Below are 14,354 nucleotides of genomic sequence, written 5' to 3'. Positions count from 1 at the left end.
TGCCAGAGCACCCTTTTTTTTCCTCTGACACTGATGCACGGACACAATAATAGAGATTATTGGGTTGATTTTTGAATCTCCATAGTCAAATTACAAACAAGATCAGATATAGGTACTTGCACTTGAGTCCAGACTTCCAGGAACTACATAAAGCAGAACTTGGCAGCTTCACCTTTGAAAGTCTGTAGTATTGGTGACAGCCAGTCCTTCCATCCTTTCTGGTGTTGTTCTGTGAAAAACATTTTTAGATGATGTTCACAAAGGTGTGGAAACCGTAGGAACTTTGTTTCTTGCAGACTTTTCTGTAAAGGGGAGTGTTTTCCTCTCTGTGCTTGTGGACTTGCTGGGCAAGCCCAAGCAAGTCCATAAACAGTTGCATGGCTTCTTGCAACCCAGGGACTTAACTTCACTATTTTTGTATTTGAGAACACTGAAAAGGCTGCAGTTTTATGAGATTTTGTAAAGATGTATCTTATGTGTGTTATTCACCACTTAATCTGAGAAAATGCCTTTCTTTTAGTCTCACTTCTGCTTAATGCTTTATTCTTATTTAATCTGTCCCATTATAACTGGGGGGAGGGAGCTTTTTCGTGTATGTGATGCAGCATAAACCTAAGTGATGGTTTGCAGTTCAAGATATAGAACGACTTCCATGGATCAGGAAAAATGGTCCAGACCAATAGTGTTTGACTTCACTTGCAAATAAACTTATTTCAGTGATGTTGCTTATAAGGATCATCTCCTTCCAGAGAAATTATATGATGACATGGCACTCAAATTAGAAAGGCAAAAATACCAAAGGCAAAACAGATACTGTTCTAGAGCTCTGACTCATGAAAGCAAACCAGTTTTTGTTTCTGAGTTAATTACACACAGTGGCCTTTTTAGGGTGTCTATGATAGGTTACATGGGCTTTCAGTATGTCTAAGCAGGCTTAGGCTAAAACTGCATAACAAGTTTATACATTGAAATTTAATATACTAAGTATTTTAATGAGCAGAGTTGGAGCAGGAAAGGATTTCTTTATTGCATTTTATGAAGTGAATTTTCATTCACATGATCAAGTTGTTTATACAGTAAATTATACCTTGAAATGAAATGTAAGAAAAGTGCCAATCTATTTAAGACCTTAAAACATGACCAAATATAAAATCTCTATGTTTACAGAGTGTTTTGATTTAATTGCTGCTTAAAGTAATCTGACTGACATGTGAAAGGCAATACTAATCCAGTTAATGCTACTAACATATTTTTCATCTCCTCTTTGTGTAGCTAACCTGTTGGAGTTTGTTGTTATTTTGGGGGTTTTTTTGCATAACTTTTGTATTTTCTGTAAATCTATCCTTTCACTTTCCCTCTTTGTGAAACAGGTATAGGCAGAGTGTCTTTTGGAGCTTTCTTAGGTAGGTGAAGTTTAACTTTTCTTGAAGTTTTGGGTTGGCTTTTATTTTTTTAATCTTTAAAGATTCAGTCAAGAGTAGAGAATTTCTTAATATATGCATTTGTAAATAATGGGTAAAAATAAAAGAAAAAAATTCTTGGGGTTCCCTGAGTTTTAGGATCTTTTCATGATTTTTAAGTATGATCTAATTATCACAAATAGGGTCAAAAAAATTCATTAGCAAGCATAGTGCATCAGCATTATTGTTAATTTTTTGTCATAAACGATTATATTTTCCTTGTGGTAGGTAACAATATCACTACATTTTGCCTTGAAATATTTGGGCTCTAATTTAATCTCTATGATTTTAAGAACCATTTAGCATAGATGTAAGAAAAATAATACAGAATAAAAGATCCGAATTGGTTGGGAACTTATAGCAGGTAAAAATCATTCTTACTAATAGAAAAATAAGCTGAATTAACTTTTTATTATGAGAGAGTTGTGCTTTTAAACTGGGATTCTGTTTCCCCTAAAAGTTACTTCAGCTGAAAAACAGTGTGAGTACCATAAAGAAACTCTGGAGTTCCTGTCTGAAAAAGTAATTTGCAAAAGCAAAAGCCTGAGGTTAACTTTCTGTTGCTTTATTGCCCCTTTTTTTTTAAATTGGACAATAGCATAAGCAAACAATTAAGAGACTTTTATTGACTTTGCACTGTGGAAGTTCCAGTTTCCATGTTACTGGCTCCCATTACTTATTTTCCCTTTTTGTTTCCGCAGATGTTGCCTTTATCACAACTGTGACCTTCCTGTGGAAAGTGTCAGCAATCACTGTTGTAAGCTGTCTTCCACTTTACATTCTCAAGTACTTGAAGCGCAAGTTCTCTCCTCCAAGTTACTCCAAGCTTACCTCGTAAAAGTGGTTATATTCCCTACAGTTTTTCACTCACACCAGTCTGCAGATTGCATATTCACTGTGCTTTAGTGTCTATGGATTCATGTTGGACTAAAGAAACTTAAAAAAAATCAAAATTCAAAAGGGATAATGTGAATAGAGCACAAAAAGAGGAGGAAACATCTGAGAGATACAATAACACAGAAGTACACTAACAACTATCACAGATAAACTAAATTTTCTTTGTGTTGATTTTCTTTTTTTCTTTCAGTTGTTATGATTATAAAATAAAACCAAATTACCTTTGATTTGACAATGCTTCTGAATGGTTTCATTGGTACTGTGAAGGATCTTTTGCTACTATAAAGGATTTTTTCCAACTATGTTTATCTTCTGCAAGTTAAATTGAAAGTTTTGTTATTTATTATATAAATCTCCATCTTTAATTATTGTATGACTTCCTAATTCAAGCCCTTTCTTTTAATGTTTATATATGAAAAAGTTTATTCATCCATACTTACTCTAACACACCTAATACCTGTAAATGCCTGTGTCTGTATTAGCAGCTATTATTCCTCATCAGACATTGATTAATATGCACTATTTGAATTATGTACTGATGTCTGCATAGCACAGTATTATTTTAGGAGCTGTTGTCCTATTCTGTACTCTCCATTTCTGGCACCAGTAAATTACAGATGTGTGATGTTGACAGCAGTTCTTTAAATGCACATTACAGCCAGGTTGCACAAAAGCTGTTTAAAAATTAAATTATAAATTCTGTACATAATTCCACAGCACTTATTGATCTGTACAGATATCAAAACATGGCTGCTCAGTAAATATGTTTTAAAGTTCTTATTCATTTTGTATTTGTAAAACTGCAAATAGTGTCAAAGTACATTTCTATATATGAGAAGTCCAGTAAACCTTGTATTAGCTAATATGTCTAAATTGCCTTGTAATCTGTTTACTTAAGTTACTCAGGTAAAAGAAAATAAGCGGAACACATGAACATCATGGTAGGAAAATTTTTCATCTTCCAAGTTGTAAATGTTATGTTTTGAAATCTTAGTTTGGGTGCAAACTTGTCAAAAAAAAAATCAAAACATTTTTGCTTGTAAGCTGTCAGAGTTGAGTGTCTTGGCTGAGTTATGACACTTTATCACACTGAAGATTTGTTCCAGAAACTCAAAAACTCTGATGCAATCGGAAGGGTCCAAATCTTGCACACTGTACTGGCAAGTAGGATATATTAATTTTCTGTTGTGATACAACTTTGCTTTCTCACGAAGTACATATAATGAATTTGGCATAGCCTATTAACCAGAGGAAAGGAACAACATAACTATTCATGCTTTCTTTATTAAATATTTACATGTGTGTTTTTAAAACCCACTTAATATGGATGTCATTTTTATGTTTGACTGTATGCCTTTACAACATAATTCCTTGTTTAGTCTCTTTTCCCTTATGCCATTATTACTTGGGATGAGTATATTTAAGTGATAATTATAACTACTTCCTGGGAGAGCAGAGGAAATGGCTACAGAGCCATTTGGATTCCACCCCATTCCATTAATTTCTGTTTTCAAAGTTTTTCTAACTAGCTATTTATCTGCTTTTTTAATTTTCATTCCTCATTATAAAAGCAATAAAGCCTAATTTATACCAAATATTAGTGGTATATGTATTAAATAAACTACTGAGGTAGTTTCCTTTAATTACCCATCATCACAGACTAGTTTGCCCTGTCCCTCTGTGAACTCGATTCTGTAAATCCCCACAAGATGTCACTGTTCTTGCATATTAGCTTTCTGCATTCCGTGTGATTTTGCCAAGATGCTCCTGATTTACGTTTTTAGCTTAGTTCTATGGTATTTTTGTCACTGATTTGCTTTAGTTTTTTCTTTTCCCCAATAAGTGGTGATTACTTTCAAACAAATAAGAAAGTCACTGTGTGCAGTTCTTCTGAAATGTTGGTGGCATTTTCTTCAGACCTTTTTGTCTTTCACATTGTGGGCTCACAACCATATGCATAAGATTTGGGAGATAAGCACAAACTCAGAGTTGGTTGTCTTTCATCTATACATCACATCTGTGAAATTAGGCAGAAAATGGGGAAAAAAAACCCCAGAAACAGAACTAACAGCATGAAAGTGATAGTGTTACTGCAGTACATCTGTATGAGACACAATTCTACCCATGGGTGAAGAACTGCTCAGTTAGAACCTAAGTGTAGGTATATTAACTCCCAGCATTAAAACCCTTAAGGTTAGTGTGATAGCAAATGTATGGTTCTGTACACAGCTATAAGCCTTTCAAAAGTGGAGTCAGTTCTCTAAAGTGCCTGCTTCCTTAGTATTTCCAATATACAGCTAAGGTCCAGTTTCAGCTCACACTTTGTTTTAAGGCTTGTGGAAGCCCGACTCAAGTCACTTACCTTGCTTTTGAGGTTCAGCTTACATAAACAGATTTAGGCCTTGGCTCGGCAAGTTACACCCAGAAGGACATTAGATTTTCTTGGTATTAAATAAATGTTTACTTTTTAGAGCTCTTATGTCAGATATGTATTTCTGAAATGGTAATCACATCTCTCTGAAAACATATTTGGAAAACAGTTTCAGAACTGGGACAGAATGGAGGAAGGAGCAAGGTGTGACCAGAAATACATCTTCACCAAAGTAACTTACATAACAATACATGGACCATGTTTAATAAACACATGAGCTGAACACCTACACTTCCAATGTAGTTTGATGGAAGAAGAGAGGGAAAGGAGAGATCCTGCAAAAAAAGGAGAGTACTGGTAATTATATTGGGTTTTTCTGATGCTATTCCAAAATTCTATGTTCATGTAACTGCTGGAAAACATTTTACTACCTAATATATTAGTTTGCAAATGGAGGATAAATTAAATCCTTGTATCCTTAACATTAAATCTGTAGCACTCGTCCATGAGTGCAAGTGTTTACACCAAGTGTTTACTCAGTGTTCAAACTGAGCTTGCTGACTCATGCAATCAGAATTCAGCTGTGTAGTATCTCCTGTTTTCTTCCTAAACCTTCAAAGTGGTCGTCAAAAATGTGCCATTGCTTTTATATATACGCTGGAAGTGTTTGTTATCTTGATGAGCAGCTTCCACTCGAGCAAGCCTGTATTACAAGTGTCCTACCCTCCATCTGCAAGAATGTGAGCTGAAGCTTTTCTTCAGTCTCCATTTAAAGCGTGTCTGAAAGAGGGAGCTTTGCAGTTGGGAACCTTTTTGGACTGGACAGCATTTCTGTAGGTATTTAAGCAAGAATTTTGATAGCCAGTTATGCAGTCAAACAGTTATGCTGTTCGTCATGAGGCTCAGACAGACAAAGTTTCTGTAAGTGAAGAGGAGGTGATTTCCCCACATATTGCTCTTGCAGGGTTCACTGGAGGGTTCCTTCATTACTGGAGGCTGGGGCTGTTTGAGCCTGATCCACCTGTGGGGTTGCATATTGATCTCATCCCTGCTGGTGAGCGAGGCCTGGCTCACTGTGCAAACAACAGTATGGACTTCCTCGAGGCTTTGGAGGTGGGCTGTTAACAGAGATACCCCTTTGCCTGCTTCTGCAGAGCTGCATATTCCTGAGTTTTATACTGGCAAAATAATATGGAAGAGGCTTGCATCTGTTTCACACTTGCATCGTTTCACATGCTCAGAGCTATTAATGTGGCTCCAAAACTCCTGCAGGGCAAAGGAATTAATTGCAGATTATGTGGGCTCTGGATGGACAGCTCTCCTTAAAAAATGACAGCCACAGAAGGAGATTAGGCTGTCCTGCTCTTGCCACTGATGCAGAAACTGTTCTTGTAGGTCCTGCTTACACTGACATCCATTTCAATTTTACCTTCCATGGAGTTTCTCCTTATTTTTTTCCTGGCCAGAAAAGAAAAAAAAATTGGGTCAGCAGTCTCTTATAATACTTAATTGAATAACCTCTCTGTATCTAGGCTGTTATTATTATAACTCAATTGAAAGTTGAAGGCAATCAAAAAAGCCCTTCAGTATGTTAGCCCCCTGTTGGGAGGAAAATCAGTACAAGTGAACAAAGATAACACAGATCGAACATTATATGTAAATAAACAGGAGGCACAATGTCTTTAACACTGTGTTAAAAAGCGTAGGGATTTCTTTTGTAAACAAAACACACTTAAAGCGAGATACTTCCCAACAAGTATTAACTACCCAACAGATGCCCTCAGCAGGGTTCACAGCTGTTATTGCAAATGGGAATTTGCTCAGCCAATTGCCAACAAAATCCCTCTCAAACAGGCAATTGCACTGAAAGACCTATTCACTACTTCATCGACCAAAACCATAGTTTTGATCAAAATATTTTACAGCAGAGGTGGTGAAAACTGGATGCCATCAACAGAATAATGAAGAGTGCACTCTGCAGTGGAGTTGACAAATTCTGCTTTATTCTTCCATCCCTGACCAGGTTTTAGCAGAGCTGCAGCTGAGGTTTCTCCTGATCATAGCCTCCTCCTCTCCTCTAGCATGCTTTCAAAGTGAGATGGTAATCAGCAATATTAAACTTCTAAATTGCTCAAAAAAAGCAGGCTTGAGTAATTTGGGCTTTGGAATTTAGCCTTTATGCATTACTGAGCTATGAAAAGATCATCATCTGCTCTAAGGAGATACTGTGTACTATAGCTGTGATGCATGATAGGTATTTATGTGCCTGGCTTGATTCTTCTGGCAGTAAACTATCTTTATTTCCTCTGCTTTTGACAAAACTGCTAAGAATAAAAAGAGCTTTGGTTATAATCATGTAGCTTTAAGCAAGCAGTACACAAAATAGACCATTGTAATTCTTATTTGTAGAGCTGCTTTCCATTGTTTCTCTATAATATACACATCTAGTTTTTTCCATGGGCCCTCTGTGTTTTGCTCTAAGTTCTAAGCATGCATTTGATTTTGCAAAGTAAACACACGTTGTGTGGAAGCAAATTATAGATAACTACTTCAAAAGTCTGTTGAAAATTAATTTCTGACTGGAAGGCTGGGGGATGTTAATGGATGAGCAGACCTGTAAGGGGTAAGTGTATGTACATATGTTTTGTATTTATTGCAATTATATATTGCCTGTTTGAAGGAGAGATCTGGGAATTCTCAGTCAAGATGCTCCCCTGGGGAAAAGCTCTATGCTGCATGTGCTCAGTAGAGGAAGATGAGCTGTTGTTTCCCCTGTGTGTAATTGCTGGTTGCTGCCTCCTCTTGCCATTGAATTCCAAATTCATCTGCAGGAACACAGCTACGTAGGCACTTCCTCCCACAGCTTCTGCTTCCCAGAGCACCTTCTCCCTTCATTAGGGTACTGACTCTTCCATGACAGTCACTTGAATATGTCTGTTGGTTATCTTGATCCCAGCTGAATGGGGTTTATCCCAGCTCTAGACGGTTATTTTCCGTGTGAGTGTCATGAGCAGGACAGGTGACACAGATGTGGTCTAGTAAATACTAACACCTATCCAAATGCAACTAAAGCAATTGTAGACAGTCTGTGACTGAAAATAAATAAATGCAACAAACCTGAGCACATACAATTTTATCGAATTCTAGGAAGGAGGTGAAGGGAAACAAAAGCTAATGGCTTTGAAACTTTTACCCTGTGGCTGTAGTGGTTTTGCCTTGCTTATAGTTGCCTTTCAATTTCTTGCATAATCTTCTTCACATGAGAAAATAGTAAAATATTTCAAGTTACTAAATTATTATTCTGATTTTTTTTAAATAACCTAGCTGGAGGCCTTCACATTACCTCCCTACCTGTGCATGGCTAGTTTTAATTCTGGTAGGTCCTTTTACATCATTTTTGGTATTATAATACATGGAAGGTTGAAAGTGGAAAGCAACATATGAGGATATCCATACATTTGCTCGGAAATTGGATGTTATAGTGAAGGATGTCAATATTGAAAATGTAAGAATCTTGAAATGTTTTAATTTATGATTATTGTATGATTATTGTATGATTATTGTATGAAATAAGAGGTGGAAGGAAGAAATCTGCTGCTGACAGCAACTTAGGTTTTAGATGCCCTTAACTTGTGCAGACTTCAGAGAAAAAAAAAAAAAAAAAAAAACAACAACAACAACAACAAAAAAACCCAAGAAACCCACATGGCAAATCTCATTTAAAAAAAAAAAAAAAAAAAAAAAAAAAAAAAAACCAAAAAAAAAACATTTTAAGAAATTAAGCCTTTTAAGATGACTGTGAGACTCAGACCTGAATGTCTGGAACTACAGAGAGAAATTCTTGGGAACACCTGCCTGAAAGAAACTATTCCTTGCATTTCAAAATCCCTTGCATTTCTGCCTAGCTTGGGTATCAGTCTGGCCCTGCTTGCATTAGAAGAGGTTTGATTTCTCCTGACCAGGAATGACCAGGATGGGCTGTCACACCACACTTGCATCGTCATGTTACCCTGATAAGGGCAACCACAGCAAGGTCACTCTGTGCTTTGGTTCAGCTGTGCCCACTGGAATGTTGGGACACGGCTGGAAGAAGTCCCCAGCCTGAGCAGTTCTGCAGTTGCTGAAACAATTGACTTCTGTGTAAACTGGTTTGTAGTGCTGGAAGGGAAGCAGGGAGGAGAAAAATAAGTTTTCTTTGTATAACCTGAAGCAGATTTGGGGGGAGTGGGAAAAGCCAAGCTGCAGTCACAGCTGCCAGCTTGCCATCTGTCCAAAAGCAATTACTTGGAGGTGGCAGGTGAGGAGGGAGAGCAAGGTTATAGCTCAGCTGTAACGCAGAGCCAGCCACAGTCACTGATCTGGTACGTGGCAGCACAGGAGTCTTTCTTCTTGACGTGCAGGTAACTCACTCTGCCAGCTCAGACGTATCATCACTGTGAGTGATGGAGTTCACTGCTGGAGAAGCAGGGAAAGGCTTCTTACAGCAAAGCCTGCCCTAGAGGCAGCTACCTCAGGGCACGGGCAGCAGAGATGTCCAAAAGTGCACAACTTTACATTTTCTGGTCAGACACTGGAAATGCCTTTGGAGGCAGAAGGCTGAGGAAGAAAATGGTGGAAACTTCATTTTGCCTGAGGCCCAAGAAAAACAAACCCTCACCCCTCCCCCCTGTGCTATGCTGGACAGCACAATGGAGCCTCCAGACTGTGCCCTGCTGCAGGATCCACGCAGCCCTTTGCAGCTTCCACCTCCCAGGCCCCTGGAGAAAAATATGAAGGCTGCTTGCAGTTATCTTGCAGGAGCCTTGAGCCAAGTCCGTGGGGCTGTCTGTCTGGCCCTGTGCGACCCAGTGCTGGGTGGGCAGGCACAGCCAGACCCTCAGCACAGCGTGCTGCTTGGGCCTTGCACTCTTGATAGGAAGTCACTCGGCATTACCCTAGGGACATCAGGAGATCTCCCTCGGTCTTCCTGCAAACCATCTTGGTTTTTGTGTTTTCATAATTTGATTGGGCATGTCTTTGCCCTAGCTATTCATCATCACCTTCCATTCTTGCTTGTGGTGTTCTCCTCTGAGTAACCTGGGTGTCTGGAGCCTCTCTGAAATTGCAGCCTGCTGATCTTGTAGCTGTTGACTCAAGCACAGACACATCTGCATGTGGGTCAGGGCTGATGACTACAGTCAAGAATTCATTTATTTGTGTTGTATTTATTTTTAAAGATGGGACACAAATTCCATGAGAGAGACTCATTTGGTGATCATGTGAAGAGAATGACCAGGCAGCTGCATGTGGCTGAGCTGCTTTCTGGCAAGCTGAATTCAGTATATGCCAGTATATACTGGCAGTAAGGGAGGAATTTTGGAAGGAAGACACCAGATAGAGCCCTCCAGCAACTCAAGGAAAACATGAAAAACAAAGGCTTCTCTATAGTCTTTCTTTTACCTGCCAGTCCTGTTTGAGTCGCAGACTTCACACAGCTCTTCTTCTTTGTGTCCCTCCTGTCTTGGTTTGATACTTTTCCCAGGCATAAAAAATGTGGGAACTTTATCTTTTCTTAAGAGAAAGAAAAAATGGGAGCTGCTTGCAAGTCTGAAATACAGCAGTAAATCAGTTTCATGTTACACAAATTTCAATGAGAATATCAAAACCTGAGGCAGTAACTAAGAGTTTGAGATGTGAGGCGAGTCAAGGGGGAAAGCTAATAATTTCCATTGTTTTGCCCATGCAACAATTTCTATTCCCAGTCTATTCCACCAGAAGTGACTGGTGATTTTAAATGATACTATTTTTAAGATGTTTGTTTTGTAAGTAGGAGCCTGGTTTCCAAAAAAAAAAGCTAAATATTCACTGTACAAGCCTTCAGTCTCTTGATTAATCTTAAGCTGGGCAACCAAAATGATCAGCAGGAAGGGAATAAACCATAGTACATGAGCAGCAAATAGATAATGGTGTTGGTATCACATTGCAGAGCTGAGAAGGATGCTGTAGATAATGAAACAGGTTATTCAGAGAGAGAGAAAGACCCCCTTTACTCATTAAAAGACTGACAAAGGAAGAAGTTTTGCTGCCATAGAATGTATTGAAGTGAGAAAATACAACGAGTAATAGTGAGAGAGAGTGAGGTGATAGGGCTAGGATTAGTCTGTAAGGAGAAAGGTCCTAGGAAGTCCCTGACATGACTTGGGAGGAAAGAAATATTACCTTTTTCTTGGAAGGAGGCAGAATTTTCATCAAGGTGGTAAATCCATTGATTTAAAATCTCTGACATGGAGGGGGCTCAACAGTGTCATTTACACATGGCATGAAGGAAGGACTTCTTCACTTTTAACCTGAGATTGATCATCCTTCTTGTTTGAGGCACATCATCTTAGGGACCGCTTCACTTGGATTCGAATTTTTTTACATGAAAATAAAGTGCGAATTTTTGCTATATTCAGACATGGTCACTCTAGAAGTTACCTGGTTAACTTTGGTGCAATTCCATACCCATCACTCAATTTTCTTCTCATCCTCCAGATTACTGCAATCTCACACAAGTATGTGCACCTCTGAGTACAGGAAACACACCTGCAGGGGCTTCTGTCCTGCTCACAGCTCTGCCTTGGCGCTGTGTCTGGGCAGGTTTGAGCCGGTGTCCTGCTGCTCTGCCCCTTCCCTTGCCCCGGAGCTCCCCGGAGATCAGCTCTTTGTTGTAGCGGTGTTCCAGCCCGTGAACTGCTCGAGCTCCTGTTCATCTCGTCCATGGAAAGCATGGCCAGCACTGTCAGAAGTGATTAGTGTGGAACTTAAGCGATAGAACTGAGGCTTCTTAGCACAGCGTAATGACCGAAAGAGCTGTACACTCATTCCAGGGAGCCGGCGCTGGGGAAAGAATGTCTGTACAAGCTCTCCACACCAAGCCAGTCTCACAGCCACCAGCCCCTTTCACCCAGTGGGAAGCAGTACCTGCATCGTTTCCCTTGCCGTTCAGCATCCCTGCTTTCCAAAGGTAGGCTCGGTTCCAGTTTGAATGATTAATTATTTTTTTTTTCAGTAGATAATCGTCAACATCAATAAACATGGGGGGGTTTTGCTTTAGTTTATTTCCAAGGCAAGTTTCTTGTGAAACTTTCTGGTGTTTTTGTACAGGCCAGAAGAGGGCGATGCAAGCCAACAAATAAGCAAAATTCCATGTTCATGGTCATCACAACCAAGGAAAAAAGATCCTTCTTTCTAGGCATACGGTACTCGTTTTCTAAAACTGTTTCCGCAGTACGGGGGGGGGAGGGGGGGGGGGAGTTTTCTGATCGGTAAAAATTTTAAATTTTTAAATCCTTAAATTTTTCAGATGAGCCAATAATCTATTATGTAAAGGGTTTCTTTCCAGTTCAGTCGCTATTAAACACCATCACCACAAATGCTGCCACTGAGGATGCTGTCTCAGTGACACGGTAATTTATCTACCAATGGGGGTGTTGAAAGGTGAAGGTATTTTTGCCAGCAATCCATCCAGGCCAGCTTCAAACCAAAGTCTTGGTTATTCAGAGCCCTCGCCCTCTGAGGCAAGCTTGTGGTTTTTATTGAACTTTTAATTGGGTGAAGGGAGGAGAAAAAGCCCTTAACACCCCACAAAGGGTGGTGTCTGGATGGTGGAGGCAGCTGGGTCAGGATAGACTTTGTGTCAGGGCCCTCATTAACCACTTTTTGTCAGATTTGCTGACCACTAGTGCCAAGCATCAGAAGCAACATGATCCCATGCTCCTAGCAGGACACGGATCCTAGCAGGACATGCTCCTAGCAGGACAGGATGTTTCATCCCAGCAAGACATTCCCTCCTCACCGCTTCTGAATCAACGAACTCCACACGGCTGCTCTGCCAGACTCAGCACAGTGGTGTGGTCTCTGAACTGAACCTGCATTCTGGTAGCCCTTCCCCTGCCTTCTCCTGCTTCACTTCAGACCTTCACAACAACATTCCTGAAAGACTCTCATGACTAAAATGTGAGCCCATGCTTTGGCCCCTCCACAGTTATCCCAAACAGATAACTCTCCCTGCCTTTACCCTCCTCTGATCTGCCACTGATACCAATCTTAAATGCTGTTCATCCAAGACAATCCCAGGACATAAGAAGTCTTGCAGTGGACTTTGTACCCAGGCAGTGGATATCCTTCAAACACCTCTGCCAGACTAAGTTTTTCCCTGAGGTCACCATGTCTAGCTAGCCATGAACTCTGAACAGAGGGGATGCTCCTGTGTGTGTATGTGCCCATGCACGCACAGTTTCTGAGGTCTCAGTCTGCCCTATCCTGTGGGTCACTCTATACCTGTTGGCACTCTGAGAACAGTGACAGGAGCTCCCAGGTCTGTGTATTGAGGGGGCTCTGCAGCCCAGCAACCAGTGAAGGAGCTGTCTGTGGGAAGGAGGAGAGGCTATGGTGGATGAGAATAGCCTTTCTTTGTCCTGCTAGGGGTTGCTGGCCGCTTCTGTGAAATTGGTCTGCAGCCACTTCTTGGAGTGCAGCCAGAGAAACTTGGAGCTAAATCCCAGACTTACAGACTTGACAGACTTGACAGCTTTGACTCATGTAACTTGAGAAACACCACAAGACTTGCATTGTGGCACAGCTCTTATGGACTGCTCAGGGCATCAGTGCTGGGCAGCAAGAAGGGAGCCGCCCTTGAGCAGTAAACACAAGTGGCTTCCACCTCAAAGACTCACCTCTGGTGACAGATTCCTTAGCTGAAGTCCCAAAGGCAATTTCTGTGAAAAAAAGTCTGTGAAACAATCTTTGGCTCCAGTCTTTAGTCTGTCTTTTCACTCCTGCCTTCCCCAGAATCAGCCTGGTGGATAGACCCAGCTCTGGGAGGTTGCTCTGCCATTGCTCTGCCTCGTAGCTTAACAAAGGCTTTCCTGTCTGCACAGCTCTGTCCATGCAGTTCTCTCTTGCACCACGTGCACATCTGTGGGCAGCCTTCTCATACACCACAGTTAAGAGGTTTCTTTAATTTCATAGTTTACTCAGTGTGCTTAAAAAGCAATCTGAAATTTAACTGGATTCTCAGAAGGAAGATCGTAATGAAAGTCCTGGAAGCAAAGGCGAAGAGATTAATTTGTACCATCTTCATGGTTTTCTGTAACTGTTCCAGGCCTGCATTTGATGTATCTGTATTAACTTGATGTGGAAGAGTCTGTTGATGAGACCTGAGGCAGAGTGCAGATATAGAGACTGGTGTTAGGAGGTTGTGGCATTTCGTAACACCTGTGGTTTCACTGTTGCGCCAGAGCACCATTTAGAGCAGAAGAATCATGAGGTGCTTTTTGGCATTTTTCTCAGCAATGAGGAAAAGGATTCTCTGGCTTTGCAGAGGGGAGAGTCTCATATTTGGACTGCTGGGGCTGTGTTCATCCTGAAAAGCTTTTCCATGGCTTTTGGAAGGTCCTGCTCTACAGTGCGTGCCAAGCAACTGCAATGACTTAACACATTTAGTTTTCAGAGATTCAACTGAGGGATCTCAGATAGAAGTTTAACCCTGCTAATGTTTGCAAATGTGTCTTCTTCTAGCTGCTAGTGAATTTGCACTCTCACATACAGCAACAGATGCAAAAGAAGAGATGGGGTTCTTCCTGGGACTTTTTGGTTCCGCATAC

The 14,354-nt window shown here is 40.4% G+C and overlaps 1 protein-coding gene across 2 annotated transcripts in view; it reads left to right on the top strand.

Annotated features, from left to right (window-relative positions):
- The window catches only part of ATP9B (ATPase phospholipid transporting 9B (putative)), a 150,473-nt gene extending 146,521 nt beyond the window's left edge, over window positions 1–3,952 (top strand). The window contains exons 29-30 of one of the 2 annotated variants that reach the window (XM_036402314.2): window positions 1,371–1,403; window positions 2,162–3,952. In XM_036402314.2, the coding sequence (XP_036258207.1) occupies window positions 1,371–1,403; window positions 2,162–2,298 (170 nt within the window). In that variant the 3' untranslated portion in view covers window positions 2,299–3,952. The remainder of the gene's footprint in view (window positions 1–1,370; window positions 1,404–2,161) is intronic. The other variant, XM_054514570.1, reaches the window with a different exon arrangement.
- The last annotated feature ends 10,402 nt before the right edge of the window (window positions 3,953–14,354 follow it).

The sequence above is a fragment of the Molothrus ater genome, chromosome 1 (assembly GCF_012460135.2).
Source record: "Molothrus ater isolate BHLD 08-10-18 breed brown headed cowbird chromosome 1, BPBGC_Mater_1.1, whole genome shotgun sequence".
Lineage (NCBI taxonomy): Eukaryota > Metazoa > Chordata > Aves > Passeriformes > Icteridae > Molothrus > Molothrus ater.
This window is presented reverse-complemented; position numbering and strand designations above follow the sequence as displayed.